Source organism: Pan troglodytes, chromosome 1 (assembly GCF_028858775.2).
Source record: "Pan troglodytes isolate AG18354 chromosome 1, NHGRI_mPanTro3-v2.0_pri, whole genome shotgun sequence".
NCBI classification, from domain to species: Eukaryota; Metazoa; Chordata; class Mammalia; order Primates; family Hominidae; genus Pan; species Pan troglodytes.
In genome coordinates this window covers 65,979,234-65,994,004 of record NC_072398.2, presented here as the reverse complement: position 1 = coordinate 65,994,004, position 14,771 = coordinate 65,979,234, and the positions used below count along the sequence as shown (strand labels likewise).

Genomic DNA, 14,771 nt, shown 5'->3' with positions numbered 1-14,771 from the left:
GGCTTCCCTGTACATGGATGTTTCTGGAGGATCTAGATTTCTTTTTAATTCTGCTTTCATCTGTCGTGGCACTAATTTTGACCCATATGTCTCAAGTTACCCCAGTCTAGATATATAAATAATCTGGCACTTTGGAAGTTAGTGTCTTAATGTATTTGACTCATCTGAGGCCTAAAAAGTTAAGGTAAATTGAAGCCTGCATATAAAATGGCACTTTGTTTTTGGAGTTGATACTAGAATAAAGGCTAAAGATTCAGGAGAATTGTAATTTGACTTGACTTTTACTTGTATATGAACAATTACCTGGAGGCAGATTATTTTCTAAGTACTAGAATTCCTTGTATCTTATGATGGTGCTGTTTTTTAGAGGGAGGAACATTTCTTTATCATCTGGCTGTATATACCCTTTATTGACATCCTGTTGGGTTTTGTTGGTGGTGGTTTTTTGTTTGTTTGTTTTTGAGACAGAGTTTTAGCTCTTGTCGCCCAGGCTGGCGCCCACTGGCGTGATCTCAGCTCACTGCAACCTCCGCCTCTCAGGCTCAAGTGATTCTCTTGCCTCAGCCTACGGAGTGGCTGGGATTACAGGCATCTGCTACCACACCCGGCTAATTTTTTGTATTTTTAGTAGAGATGGGGTTTCACCGTGTTGGCCAGGCTGGTCTCAAACTCATGACCTCAGGTGATCTGCCTGCCTCAGCCTTCCAAAGTGCTGGGATTATAGGCATGAGCCACTGCACCTGGCCTTCTTGTTGTTGTTAATGAACAGTGCATCTGGTAATCATTCTTAGTCTACCACCATCTGTCTGTCTTAGAGATGTGGGAAATTATGTTTGGTTTTAAGTCTTAAAATGCTCTTCTTAAAGGTACCCAGATCTGATGTAACTCGTGTGTTTTGACTGACAGCCTGTGATTGCAATGGTCGATCCCAGGAATGCTACTTCGACCCTGAACTCTATCGTTCCACTGGCCATGGGGGCCACTGTACCAACTGCCAGGATAACACAGATGGCGCCCACTGTGAGAGGTGCCGGGAGAACTTCTTCCGCCTTGGAAACAATGAAGCCTGCTCTCCATGCCATTGTAGTCCTGTGGGTAAGTGACAGGAAGATGGATTGAAAGACAAAATGATAGTTCCGTGGACCCCCAGAAAGGAAAGCTTTGTTTCCAAGGCATTTGAACAACTAAATGTGGAGATGTATACATTATTGTAACACAGAAATGAGTCAAGATCTGTCTCTACCCCATGCCTCCACCTTTTTTAACCAAGTTGAACTTTCAGATGAGTTTCTGGTGTGTAAGAGGGGGGTGGTGGCCTGAGTAATGGTTCTGCAAATAATTAGCAACAGGATCCTAGAGACAATTTGAACTTTGACTGTAAAAGGTTAACTGCTTTGTGAGTTCTTCCTTGTTAATGATTTTGTTTAGTCTAATCTCCTTAGAGTGCTGAAATATTCTTAGCATGTTTGTGTGTGTACAGAGATGCACAGCATTCTTAGTCTAGCCCATTCTTAAAGAGTTTAACCTTTATATTTGTCATTTAGGCCTATATATACTTAAATTCTAGACATGGGCCTTAAGGGGCTGTGATCACCCACAGAGAAGTAACTGATCTTGTGTGCAGTGTTTCATTGGGTACAAAGTGATTTTCAACATTGATGAGTAAATTCATCTTAGCATGTGTCTAGAAACTTAAAATCCCATGACTTAAAGGGTCATGATTTTGAGAAAGTTCTGATTTAAAATTTGGTTTTTATTACCTTTGTGACCATCAGGAGATTGCATACTGGTTCTCAGGCATTGCTTTTAATTACCAGTTATCTTTCTTTAACACATGGATTTTACTTACATATCTGGCCGAATTTTTGTTTGACAATAGGCATTTTACATTTTAGGCTCTCTAAGCACACAGTGTGATAGTTACGGCAGATGCAGCTGTAAGCCAGGAGTGATGGGGGACAAATGTGACCGTTGCCAGCCTGGATTCCATTCTCTCACTGAAGCAGGATGCAGGTAAAATATTTTCAAAGCCAGAAGAAGGGGGCAGAATCTATATATAGTCAACACATATTAATAGATCTTATGGCTTATTGGCAGCAGGGTAAACATTTTTCCTGTAATAATTGTCAATAAGACTGAGGACTAGCTGTAATGGTGAGCCACAAGGGGTTTGGCTTGTACAGAGAGTAAGCAGAGTTTTAATGGGATGACTATCTTAAACTGAAACCAAATATAAAAATGACTTTAGGCTCACGCCTGTAATCCCAACACTTTGGGAGGCCAAGGTGGCTGGATCACGAGGTCAGGAGATCAAGACCATGGTGAAACCCCGTCTATACTACAAATACAAAAAAAATTAGCCAGGCGTGGTGGCGGGCAGCAGTAGTCCCAGCTACTCGGGAGGCTGAGGCAGGAGAATGGCGTGAACCTGGGAGGCGGAGCTTGCAGTGAGCCGAGATCACGCCACTGCACTCCAGCGTGGGTGACAGAGCGAGACTCTGTCTCAAAAAAAAAAAAAAAAAAAAAATGACTTTAGGCTCCATTTTGTTCTATGTGTATTTCTTTTAAAAAAATCTGTTGGCTGGGCGCCTGTGGCTCACGCCTGTAATCCCAGCACTTTGGGAAGCCGAGGCAGGCGGATCACAAGGTCAAGAGATCAAGACCATCCTGGCCAACATTTTGAAACCCTGTCACTACTAAAAATACAAAAATTAGCTGGGTGTGGTGGCATGCGCCTGTAGTTCCAGCTACTCGGGAGGCTGAGGCAGGAGAATCTCTTGAACCCTGGAGGCGGAGGTTGCAGTGAGCTGAGATGGCGCCATTGCACTCCAGCCTGGGCGACAGTGTGAGACTCTGTCTCAAAAAAAAAAAAAAATCTGTTAACATGTAAAACAAAGGGCTGACTTGAAGAGTGGAAGTTTTCTCCCTTCTCTGATTGTTTTATCCATTTTTCATTGAATAGGCCATGCTCTTGTGATCCCTCTGGCAGCATAGATGAATGTAATGTTGAAACAGGAAGATGTGTTTGCAAAGACAATGTCGAAGGCTTCAATTGTGAAAGGTAGTGCATTCTTTCTCTAGCTGCATTGTGTTTTCTCTGTTACCATATTTCAAGTAAAAAAAGTAACTAATTGTGTCTTAATCTTTTTCAGATGCAAACCTGGATTTTTTAATCTGGAATCATCTAATCCTCGGGGTTGCACACCCTGCTTCTGCTTTGGGCATTCTTCTGTCTGTACAAACGCTGTTGGCTACAGTGTTTATTCTATCTCCTCTACCTTTCAGATTGGTAATTTAGACCTCATCCCCCAACCTGTTAGAACTGTGAGATTACACTTAAAATATTTTAAAAAATAAAATCAGTGACTCTTTGAGGGCTTTTTGATGGTTGGCAACACTTTGTATTATTTAGCATGCATAGTTTTTGTAGTTTGGCCTTTTAATTTAATGAAAATGTACTTTTGGCTTTAGAATTTATCTCAATGAATAGTGATTACAAATGTTATATAAATAGTAATAAAGTAAAATATAGTTTGAGTGGTATAGCATATATTGGTACTGTTGTAGGATCCATTTATTCAAAAAGGTTTATTGATGCCTTTCTGTATACAAGGTGTGGCCTTACACATTTTTATGATACATAGAGGACCTGAATTCAGGATGTTTACAGTGTAAAGTACTTGTGTTTTCCTTCTCTACCTGCAGATGAGGATGGGTGGCGTGTGGAACAGAGAGATGGCTCTGAAGCATCTCTCGAGTGGTCCTCTGAGAGGCAAGATATCGCCGTGATCTCAGATAGCTACTTTCCTCGGTACTTCATTGCTCCTGGTAAGTAAGGCTAGAAAGCAGTCTGACCTGCTGTGTGCCTCTGTTTAGTCTCAGTCTCACATTCTTGCCCACCATTGTGTCTGTATTCCAGCAAAGTTCTTGGGCAAGCAGGTGTTGAGTTATGGTCAGAACCTCTCCTTCTCCTTTCGAGTGGACAGGCGAGATACTCGCCTCTCTGCAGAAGACCTTGTGCTTGAGGGAGCTGGCTTAAGAGTATCTGTACCCTTGATCGCTCAGGGCAATTCCTATCCAAGTGAGACCACTGTGAAGTATGTCTTCAGGTAAGATAGCCTTCTTTGTAAAGTGAGACTTGACGAACATTGTGAAAGTGGTGTCTTTATTTAAGTTTAACTGGCCTCTAGATGTATTTTAAAGAAAAACTTCTGGGTTATTGTGGTGATTTTGTAAAAGGGAGCCTTCCTTTCTTTACCTTTATCTTTTCCAATTGTACTACCAAACCAATAGTCTTATTTTTTATTTGATTTGATTGTTAGAGCATTGCATTGTTGGGGCATAAATGAATAAGAAATATTTCCCCAACATCCAGAATTATCCTTACAGAGGTTAATGTGGCCCTTTCTTTCTCTCCAGGCTCCATGAAGCAACAGATTACCCTTGGAGGCCTGCTCTTACCCCTTTTGAATTTCAGAAGCTCTTAAACAACTTGACCTCTATCAAGATACGTGGGACATACAGTGAGAGAAGTAAGTTATGGTATAATTTAGGAGAGTTGTTTAAAAAGATGATTGGTTAGAAAGATTCATGATAATGCAAAAGTTTCTCTTTCCTAATAATATAACACTGAGAAGTGTATAACAACCACATTATACATGAATTACATATAAAGACAATGCATTTTTTAACTGCTTTCAAGGACCTGGAAAAAATTTGGTAAAATTAGTAAATAGTATTATTTACTAATTGATTACTCAATTGATCAGTAGGTCAATTGAGGTTATATTGTATATAAATAGATTTTCTAAAAAACCTAATTATAGGCTAGGCGCAGTTGCTTACACCTGTAATCCTAGCACTTTGGGAGGCTGAGGCGAGCAGATCACTTGAGGCCAGGAGTTTGAGACCAGCCTGGCCAACATGGTGAAACCCCGTCTCTATTAAAAATACAAAAATTAGCCAGGTGGGGTGGCGAAAGCCTATAATCCCAGCTACTTGGGTGGCTGAGGGATGAGATTCGCTTAAACCCGGGAGGCAGTGGTTGCAGTGAGCTGAGCTCATGCCACTGCATTCCAGCCTGGGCGACAGAATGAGATTCTGTCTCAGAAAAAAAAAAAAAAAAATCTGATTATAATTCTACTGGCTCAAGTTGCCTCATCTTCATTTCTTTTTATTTACTGTTGTGTAATTATAATTTATAATTTGAGCCATTGGTTAAATTATTAAAAGTCATAAATTATTGAATGATTTTGTTATAATTTTAGGTGAACAAGAGTTTAAGACTTAAAAAAATTTTTTTTTTGAGACGGAGTCTTGCTCTGTCACCCAGGCTGTGTTGCAATAGCATGCTCTTGGCTCACTGCAACCTCTGCGTCCTGGTTCAAGCGATTCTCCTGCTCAGCCTCCCAAGTAGCTGGGATTACCGGCACGCCCCACCACACCCAGCTAATTTTTGTATTTTTAGTAGAGATGGGGTTTTACCATATTGGCCAGGCTGATCTCAAACTCCTGACCTCAGGTGATCCCCCCGCCTCAGCCTCCCAAAGTGCTGGGATTACAGGCATGAGCCCCTGCACCCGGCCAAAATTTTTTTTCTTAAAAAAAAGTTTTAAACAAGGACCTTTTTCTCTAGCAAGGTACAGCTGTTTGGGGAGGTGGAGTTAGTGATGTGGTATTGGGAGAGGCATCTGCAGCTTAGATGTGTTGATTTTTGAAATGCCTGCATGAATATCCAGATAAAAATGGCTTATAAGTAGTTAGAAATATGAATCTGGGGCTTAGGAAGAGATTAGGACTAGCGATCCAGATTTAGAAGGTTGTCAACATAGGGGCAATAACTTTTAAACTTGGAAATATGACAGAAAATATAGATGGGAAAGAAGGATGGAATCCTGGAAACAGTTAAGTCCATGCTCTAAGACCCAAGGGCAACATGGCGAAACCACATCTCTACTAAAAAGTACAAAAATTAGCAGAGTATGGTGGTGCATGCCTGTAGTCCCAGCTTCTCGGGAGGCTGAGGTGAGAGGATCATGTGCACTCAGGAGGTCAAGGCTGCAGTGAGTGGTAATTGTGCCACTGCACTCCAGCCTGGACAATGAGTGTGACCCTGTCTCAAAAAAAAGTAAAATAAATAAATAAGAGCCAAGGGAGAAAAAGAATTTTAAGAAAGAGAAACAATTAACAAGTTTAGGAAGCTAGCATCGTTGGGTTTTGGATTGGTGATTCCTTAATCGCTGCTGAGTTTTTGTTTTTAAGAAGTGTTAAAACTGTCCAGGCATGGTAACTCATGCCTGTAATTCCAGTACTTTGGGAGGCTGAGGCAGGAGGATTGCTTGAGGCTAGGTGTTCAAGACCAGCCTGGGCAACATAGCAAGATTCTGTCTCTATAAATCAAAAAAATTAGCTGGGCATGGTGGCACACACCTGTGGTCCTAGCTACCTTGGAGGCTGAGGGCAGGAGGATGCATGAACCCAAGAGGTCGAGCTCGCAGTGAGCTGTGATCGTGCCGTTGCACACCAGCCTGAGTTTACAGAGTGGATCTATCTCAAAAATAAAAAATAAAAAAGGTGGCGGGGTGGTGTTGAAACTGAAAGATCACAGTGCTTTAAGAAGTAATTTGAAGTTGAGTAAGTAAAATAAAGAATGTTCTGTTAAGAAGTTTGGCTATAAGGAAAAGACATGGACTATAATTTGGGAGTAGGAACAAGATTGAAGAAAGAGTGTTTTTAGAATGGGGAGACTTAAGGATGTTTAGAATTGGAAGCACAGTAACCAATAAAGCCATATCTCATGACCTAACTAGGCAAGATAAACCTGTAAACATACTAAAAGTAGTACATTTAGGGCAGTAATGGAGGTGTCCTTCAGCCTTAGGTGGTTAATTTTCAAATGAATTTTATGAACAGCAAGTGCTATTTCATAACATGAAAAATACGCTTTAAGCATAAGACTGCAAAATACTAGAGTGGAATGGAGATTACAGGGAAATATGATGATGTTACTGAGGCCTGTACCTCTCTGATAAAATGTTCCTGTTGATGCTTGTATCAGGGGCACCACTAGATTGGATGAACCATTGGTCTAAGGCAATATAAGGTTTCCTCTGATTTCTTATAGAAATGGAAAAGCATTGAGCTTTGGAGTAATTGTATACTTGTAAGAAGTAACCCTGAGTATTAGAACTTTACTTGAGAGTTTTTGTTTTTTGTTTTTTGGGGGTTTTTTTGGCTGTTTTACAGAGGGCAGAAATTATATAACCTGAGTATTACCTGTTGACAGGTGCTTTCCCTTCTATCTTATCCTTGAACTCTGTAGTGCCTGCTTTTGTAGCAAAAGAATGAAAACACTCCTTAATGGCTGTAGACGTAAACTCTTCTTTTCCCCCCACACTCTTGTTCATATCTCTTCTCACTCCAAATGATTGTCTGATGCTTTTCATTTTTCACATTGGTGGGGACTGTAAAATTCAGCAAATCTAGGGGTACATGTGTGTGTTTTTAAAAAAATAAGTTTGGGCTGGGCATGGTGGCTCAAGCCTGTAATCCTAGCACTTTGGGAGGCCAAGGTGGGCTGATCACCTAAGGTCAGGAGTTCGAGACCAGCCTGGCCAACATGGTGAAACCCTGTCTCTTCTAAAAAAAAAAAAAATAGAAAAATTAGCCGGGCATGGTGGCACGCGCCTGTAATCCCAGCTGCTTGGGAGGCTGAGACAGGAGAATTGCTTGAACCCAGGAGGCGGAGGTTGCAGCGAGTCGAGATTGCACCACTGCACTCCAGCCTGGGAGATGGAGTGAGACTCCATCTCAATAAATAAATAAATATATATATAAACAAACAAATAAATTAATAAATAAAATAAAAGTTTGCTGTACCACCACTCCAGATACTTAGCACTCAGTGCCACATGATTGTTCTAAATGCTGTTTTCTAATTCTCTTCTCCAGGGTGTAGACGTGGATATCTTGTTTAGTGTATCAGAGCCCAGTTAAGCTAATGGCTAATTTTCTCTGGAATTTGGGGTCTAGTTACTTTTTAGTGTTACTGACTTTACACAAGGTTTGGAAAACAAGCCAGTTCAGTGATTTTCTTTTCCTCACTATACACAGGTGCTGGATATTTGGATGATGTCACCCTGGCAAGTGCTCGTCCTGGGCCTGGAGTCCCTGCAACTTGGGTGGAGTCCTGCACCTGTCCTGTGGGATATGGTGGGCAGTTTTGTGAGATGTGCCTCTCAGGTTACAGAAGAGAAACTCCTAATCTTGGACCATACAGTCCATGTGTGCTTTGCGCCTGCAATGGACACAGCGAGACCTGTGATCCTGAGACAGGTGAGATGATCTTTGGCAGCTCTTAGACTTAACTTCTCTTTAGCAGTTGTGTAGAAAGTGCTCATTGTCTTATATACTTGTACACTTGCCTGTTTCTCACACCTGCCTTCCAAATAGGTGTTTGTAACTGCAGAGACAATACGGCTGGCCCGCACTGTGAGAAGTGCAGTGATGGGTACTATGGAGATTCAACTGCAGGCACCTCCTCCGATTGCCAACCCTGTCCGTGTCCTGGAGGTTCAAGTTGTGCTGTTGTTCCCAAGACAAAGGAGGTGGTTTGCACCAACTGTCCTACTGGCACCACTGGTAAGTCTGCTCGCTTCATCTGCTTTCAGTGTTCCCTTCTATAAAAAGACCTAGGGGAAAGGGGCTTCGGAGTTGTTTTGGATCTTTGTGTTTGGTTCAGTTTCAGTGGTTATGGTTTTCCTAATAGGAAGCTGAGGCTCACTCTCCTTGTTTCCTTCCATCTCTTTTGGGTATCCCCTGATTGTCTCCATCTGTCAACCAAGGGCTTTCATGTCACCTTGATCTACCGTCTCCCCTTTAGGTGATCAAATCTCATCTTGAGGCTTCAAAAGCCTTTCTATATCTATGATAGCTAAGTTTGTATTTCCAGCCCTGACACCTCTCCTGAGCTACCTACTTGCCATTTCCACTTGTATGGTGGGGCTAGAAGCCTTCCACTTGCCTTTCCACATCCCTGTTCACCTTTCTCCACCCTGACTGAGACCTGCATGCACTGCATCAAATGTCAGGCTCCATTTGCATTCAGACAGCAGAAAGCACATACGGGAGCTCACAGAGAAGGAGGAGGGTGAGGACAGAGTATTTATCCCATGGCCCCTTCTCTATGGGGTTCTCTGGATTGATGACCTCAGATCCATCATTGATGAGCCAAATCAGCTCCTGGGAGGCCTTCTCCAAACAGCTCTTTTTGCCTTTAGGTTCTGCTAGCTGCCCCACCCACCACCTGAGGCCCGGGGTATGGAGCCTATCTCAAGTGCTGCACTCTTCTCGCAGTTTCCCTACACTCCGTGCTGATTTGATTGTGTCAGCCATTTTCTGCTGTGATTTTGATTCACATAGCCAAAGGAACTCAAATTTAAACAAATCCAAGTTAAATATTTGATTTCCTCCCTTTTTCTTCAACCTTTTGTTTCTCCTCCAGTCTTGTTCTTCTTAGTAAATATGCTGCCATTAGCCTAGTTGCTCAAGCTGAAACCTTAGGGCCTATACTTGATTCATCTTCCTTTCAAGTCCTAGAAACAGTCAGCAAATCTTACTGATGTTATCTCAGATCTGACCACTTTTCACCACTTCGACTATCACCAACCTGATTCAAACCTCTGTTATCTCTCACCTGGGATTGCCTAATTGTTCTCCCTGCCTCACCTGCTCCCCTACAATGGATCCAATCTCAACATGAAAGCCAAAATGGTCCTTTCAAAATGTACCTCAGATTACACCACTTTTAAACCCTCCAATAGCTTCTTGATACACTAAAACCAAATCCTTTACTCTGACCTCCATGCTTCTACATGGGTTTGAACTGCTTCCATGCCTTATCTTGTTTTTCTGAAACTTTCTTCCCTTGGATATTATCCTGGCTGGTCTCTTCTCTGTCTTTCCATTGCTATCCCAATGTCTCCTTCTTACAGAGGCTTTCCCTACCCACCAATATAAAGTAGCCCTCACCTTCACCCCATCATGCTGCTCTATTTTGTTTAAATTTTTTATGCTTATCCCTATCTGAAGTAATCTTGTTTATTTGTATGTCTGTGTATTGGTCTTCACCAACCGCTGCATACGCTTCGTGAGAGCAGAGACCTTGTCCACCTTGTTCACATCATCCTAATGACCTAGAACAGTGCTGGTATATAGTAGATGCTCAGAAAATACTTGTTGAATGAATTAATAAACCTCGGATTCCCAGAAATTTGAGTCTAATTCAGGCCCTACTGGTTACAAAGATATCACGAGCCCAACTTGAACTAATCAAGATAGGAAAGTGGAAAAGGAAGGATAAGGAGCAGTGAGTAGTAGAGTGGAAAGAGCTCTGGATTCTAGCTCTCCCTCTCTACCTGTCACTTCGTTGGTTGCAGGCAAATTACTTATCCTCTCTGTTCTCTGAGCTATAATATTTAATACAAGCAGTCAGCAGCTGATGATTTCTAAGTTCTCTTCTAACATGCCCTGATTCTGTACCAGTTGATACTGATTAACAAGGATTAGCACATGCCTCTTACATTTTAAGAGAATGGTTCTGCTCACCCTGTTGTGTGGGAAACTTACAGTGTCAAGAGTGGCGCTTCACCTCTTTTAATATCATCTGCCAAAACAACATATACGAATGTGCCATCCTTTGAGACTGGAGAAGTTTATAAACCTTGGGCTTGACTCATTTACCGAGCACTTTTAATACATGATTTGGGTTGATTGTCACAACAATTAAAGTGAAGTAGGCAGACCAGGTGCTTCCTGTCTAGTGAGGAAATAGAGATGTGCTCAAGGTCACTCTGGTGGTCTGGCCCCGTGCCAGGGCTGCAGCCCAGGTCCTCTGCCCTCCACTGCACCATGTCTTCTCTCATGTGATGATTACACTAGATTACCTGTAGCCAGTGGTAATCTAGCACCAAAAATGTCTAAGGCCTTTCTTTCATAACATCAGATTGTCTCATCCCCAGGTAAGAGATGTGAGCTCTGTGATGATGGCTACTTTGGAGACCCCCTGGGTAGAAACGGCCCTGTGAGACTTTGCCGCCTGTGCCAGTGCAGTGACAACATTGATCCCAACGCAGTTGGAAATTGCAATCGCTTGACGGGAGAATGCCTGAAGTGCATCTATAACACTGCTGGCTTCTATTGTGACCGGTGCAAAGACGGATTTTTTGGAAATCCCCTGGCTCCCAATCCAGCAGACAAATGCAAAGGTAATCAAGCCTTTGTTCAGATTCTGTCACAGCTAAATGCCCCTTTATTGTGAGAATTCTTGTGTGTCTCTTAAAATATGTATAGTTGTTTAGTCCAATAGAAATACATTGTGAACCGCTTTTGTCTTTTAAAATTTTCTAGTCACCACATTAAAAAAGTATAAAGAAGGACAGTCATGGCGGCTGACACCTGTAGTCCCGTAAAAAGAAACAGGTGAAATGAATACTAATGTATTTTATTTAATATATCCAACATATGATTTCAATAAGTAATCAATAAAAATTGTTAGTGAAATATATGTTCTTTCTCACGCTAAGCCTTCAAAATCCAGTGTGTATCTCACGTTTATAGCACATCTCAATTCAGACTCACCAGCCACATTAAAGTGCTCAGTAGCCATATGTGACCAGCAGCTACCAACCTGGCAACACAGGTCTAAAGAATCTCTTTAGGTTGTTTATATTTTAGTATTTCTCTCAGGTGATTTGTGTCTTTTGCCGTCTCTGTCTTCCTGCCTTAGCCTGCAATTGCAATCCGTATGGGACCATGAAGCAGCAGAGCAGCTGTAACCCCGTGACGGGGCAGTGTGAATGTTTGCCTCACGTGACTGGCCGGGACTGTGGTGCTTGTGACCCTGGATTCTACAATCTGCAGAGTGGGCAAGGCTGTGAGAGGTGAGACATGGGTGCCTTTGGTGAAAGTAATCTTTGCTTTTTCTGTTATAAAAAATGAATTTTTATAAGTACATTTAATAATTGACTGTTCAGAAATTACTGGAGCGCCTAATGTAGGCAAGGCATCCTTCAGGGGCAGTGCTGGAGAATTGTAATAAAGCTAATGAAAGAAAGGAGTGGAGCACAGTGGCCCCAGCTGTGCCAGAATCACCTGAGCAACCTTTTAAAAGCACAAATTGCCAGGTCCTTTCTGAGGCACTTAGACCCTTCAGGGTTGCAGCCTGGGAACTTCTGTTTTCAAAGCTGCTGCTTAGTGTCCATACAGTCCCAGGTTGGAGAGCACTGGTAGCAGTTAAGTTAGGAAAAGAGGTTCTGAATAGCACTCATGAAAATTACTTGAACCTTAGGGGCTTCATAACCCTTAACATTCCATCTTAGTAACCCTTACCATTCAGTTTTCTGATACAAGTTACAAATTACATCAGTGCTATACTAAAAAAAAAAAAAAAAAGGTTGTGCTTAAAGTCTGTTTTTCTTGCCTGAGAAATGTCCTGTGTTCATTTTCAGGTGTGACTGCCATGCCTTGGGCTCCACCAATGGGCAGTGTGACATCCGCACCGGCCAGTGTGAGTGCCAGCCTGGCATCACTGGTCAGCACTGTGAGCGCTGTGAGGTCAACCACTTTGGGTTTGGACCTGAAGGCTGCAAACGTAAGGGGTGTTGGTGGCATACAACTCTAAGCTTCCACTAATTCCAGTTAGTGTCTTAAGGCCAGAAAGGACTTTGACAGCCTCATTCTAGCCACTTGACTCATAGTCAGGGCTGTACCTAAGTCATCGTAGATGCTTTATTTGAAGAATATTATCCATTTCTAAAACTCTGCAGATCAAAGCCTTCTCTGGTTTCTTTGTATGTTTTCTTTTATAACGTTTCTGATTCTTCCTTTTTCCAATCTTTTATTTTTTCCAAGGAAGTCTTCCTTTGATTACTGAGCTTTCCCACTGTGGTTCATGAAACTTCTTTATTGATTGCATTCTTAGTGCAGATAATGAAATAGTGGAGGATTCTGTTCACAACGTGTTTGTTGACTTGCTGTAGTTGCTTCCCACCCTTGGGGCCCTTTTGGTATGATTACGTGTAAACATCTGCTTCTCCTTGGCATAAACACTTGCCTGGAATTGGGCCTCAGAACAGATCGGCTTTTGCTTTCTGAATTCCTTCATTTCTCCTGTGGAATGTAGCATAAGTAATTGACTCAGTTCAGAGAACACAGTGAATAAACAAACTATAAGATAATGCAAAAGAAGCATTAGCATTTGGGTTTTCTAGTTCCTTAGAGAAATATTAAACAGTGGAGAATTGAAGGTAGAGATGAATTCTTGAAGTGCATGAAACGAGCACTGATAGTTTCATAACTTCTCTAATTGCTAAGTAACCTGAAGTGTGTCCCAAAGGTTGCACGTTTTACTTTAAAGCTCATTTTGACTTTTAAAAATGTCAGTTTTCTCTGCTAAACAGACTTAGCCATTTAAGATCTCATAAATAGTCCTGTTTTTCAAAAAAATTATAATGACAGTATCGTCAGCTTATAGTCAGCTTATTGTTATCAGTCTGAATTAAGAGATATACTCTTCCTTCTTTTGCTAATTATGTATTATTTTCTCCTTATTCTGCAGCCTGTGACTGTCATCCTGAGGGATCTCTTTCACTTCAGTGCAAAGATGATGGTCGCTGTGAATGCAGAGAAGGCTTTGTGGGAAATCGCTGTGACCAGTGTGAAGAAAACTATTTCTACAATCGGTCTTGGCCTGGCTGCCAGGAATGTCCAGCTTGTTACCGGCTGGTAAAGGAAAAGGTAAGCTGTCAATAGTGCATTCATTCATTCATCCAGCAGACGTTGAGTGGCAACTTACTGTGCACTAATCTCTATAGAAAAAGTGGTGAACAAGATAGATGTGGTCCCTGTTCTTAAAGACTTATGTTCCAGTTGGGAGGCAAATAATAAAAAATAAATAAATAAACAAAACAAACACTGAGATAAGTGCCAGGAAGAATACAAATGGAGAATAACTGGGGGAAACTACTTTATATAAGGCCTCTCTACAGAATTCATCTAAGGTGAGATCTGATGGATACAAAGGAATGAGCCGAGTGAAAAGTAATGGTAGGTTTGTTCCAGGCAGAAGGAACCTGGTGTACAGAGGCCTGAAAGCTGGAGAGTGGCTGGAGCCTGCTGAGTGCAGAGGGTGTGTTCTGTTTTTTAAGACTGGAGAGGTTGGTACGGACAGGTTATATGGGAACATGATGACCATAGTAAGAAGTTCAGATTTTATCCCAAATCCAATAAGAATGCATTGAAGAAACTCTTAAAATCTGGGAAGTCCAGATTATATTTTAAGAGGAGCACTCTTGACTGATGTGTGAAGAATGATGGTTAGGAATGGGGCTTAATGGGAAGCCTCAGTTGGATTGGATAAATATGCGTGTTTGGGGACAGGATAGGAAAAGAGAAGAATAAGGATGTGTCTTGGGTTTTTTGCTTAAGGTAGCTGGAGGCCTTATTTACTGAGATGGAGATTCCTCAGGGAGAATAGAGGTAAGAGGTATAATTTTGGATGTTAAGTTTGAGATACCTATCAGAGAGCTGAGTGGAGGTATCACGAAGGTAATCTGACACTCAAGGGAGAGGTCAGAGCTGAAGACTCATCAGCATGCAGTCTTTAAAGTCAAAGGAACGTCTCTGAAGGTTTTTTTTGAAGCTGGAAAAATAAACTAGCCACGTCTTCTCTTCAGAAGTAGACATGCATGGAGTGGATAGAACTACATATTCAT

General features: G+C 41.8%; 1 protein-coding gene across 1 annotated transcript in view; it reads left to right on the top strand.

The window, feature by feature from the left end:
• Window positions 1-14,771, top strand: part of LAMC1 (laminin subunit gamma 1) — a 122,259-nt gene that overhangs the window by 90,259 nt on the left and 17,229 nt on the right. The window contains exons 5-17 of the mRNA XM_001162648.7: window positions 907-1,095; window positions 1,896-2,013; window positions 2,963-3,061; window positions 3,153-3,289; window positions 3,706-3,828; window positions 3,920-4,109; window positions 4,420-4,532; window positions 8,113-8,334; window positions 8,452-8,640; window positions 11,019-11,264; window positions 11,786-11,939; window positions 12,507-12,649; window positions 13,616-13,794. Coding sequence (XP_001162648.2) covers window positions 907-1,095; window positions 1,896-2,013; window positions 2,963-3,061; window positions 3,153-3,289; window positions 3,706-3,828; window positions 3,920-4,109; window positions 4,420-4,532; window positions 8,113-8,334; window positions 8,452-8,640; window positions 11,019-11,264; window positions 11,786-11,939; window positions 12,507-12,649; window positions 13,616-13,794 — 2,102 coding nt within the window. The remainder of the gene's footprint in view (window positions 1-906; window positions 1,096-1,895; window positions 2,014-2,962; window positions 3,062-3,152; window positions 3,290-3,705; window positions 3,829-3,919; window positions 4,110-4,419; window positions 4,533-8,112; window positions 8,335-8,451; window positions 8,641-11,018; window positions 11,265-11,785; window positions 11,940-12,506; window positions 12,650-13,615; window positions 13,795-14,771) is intronic.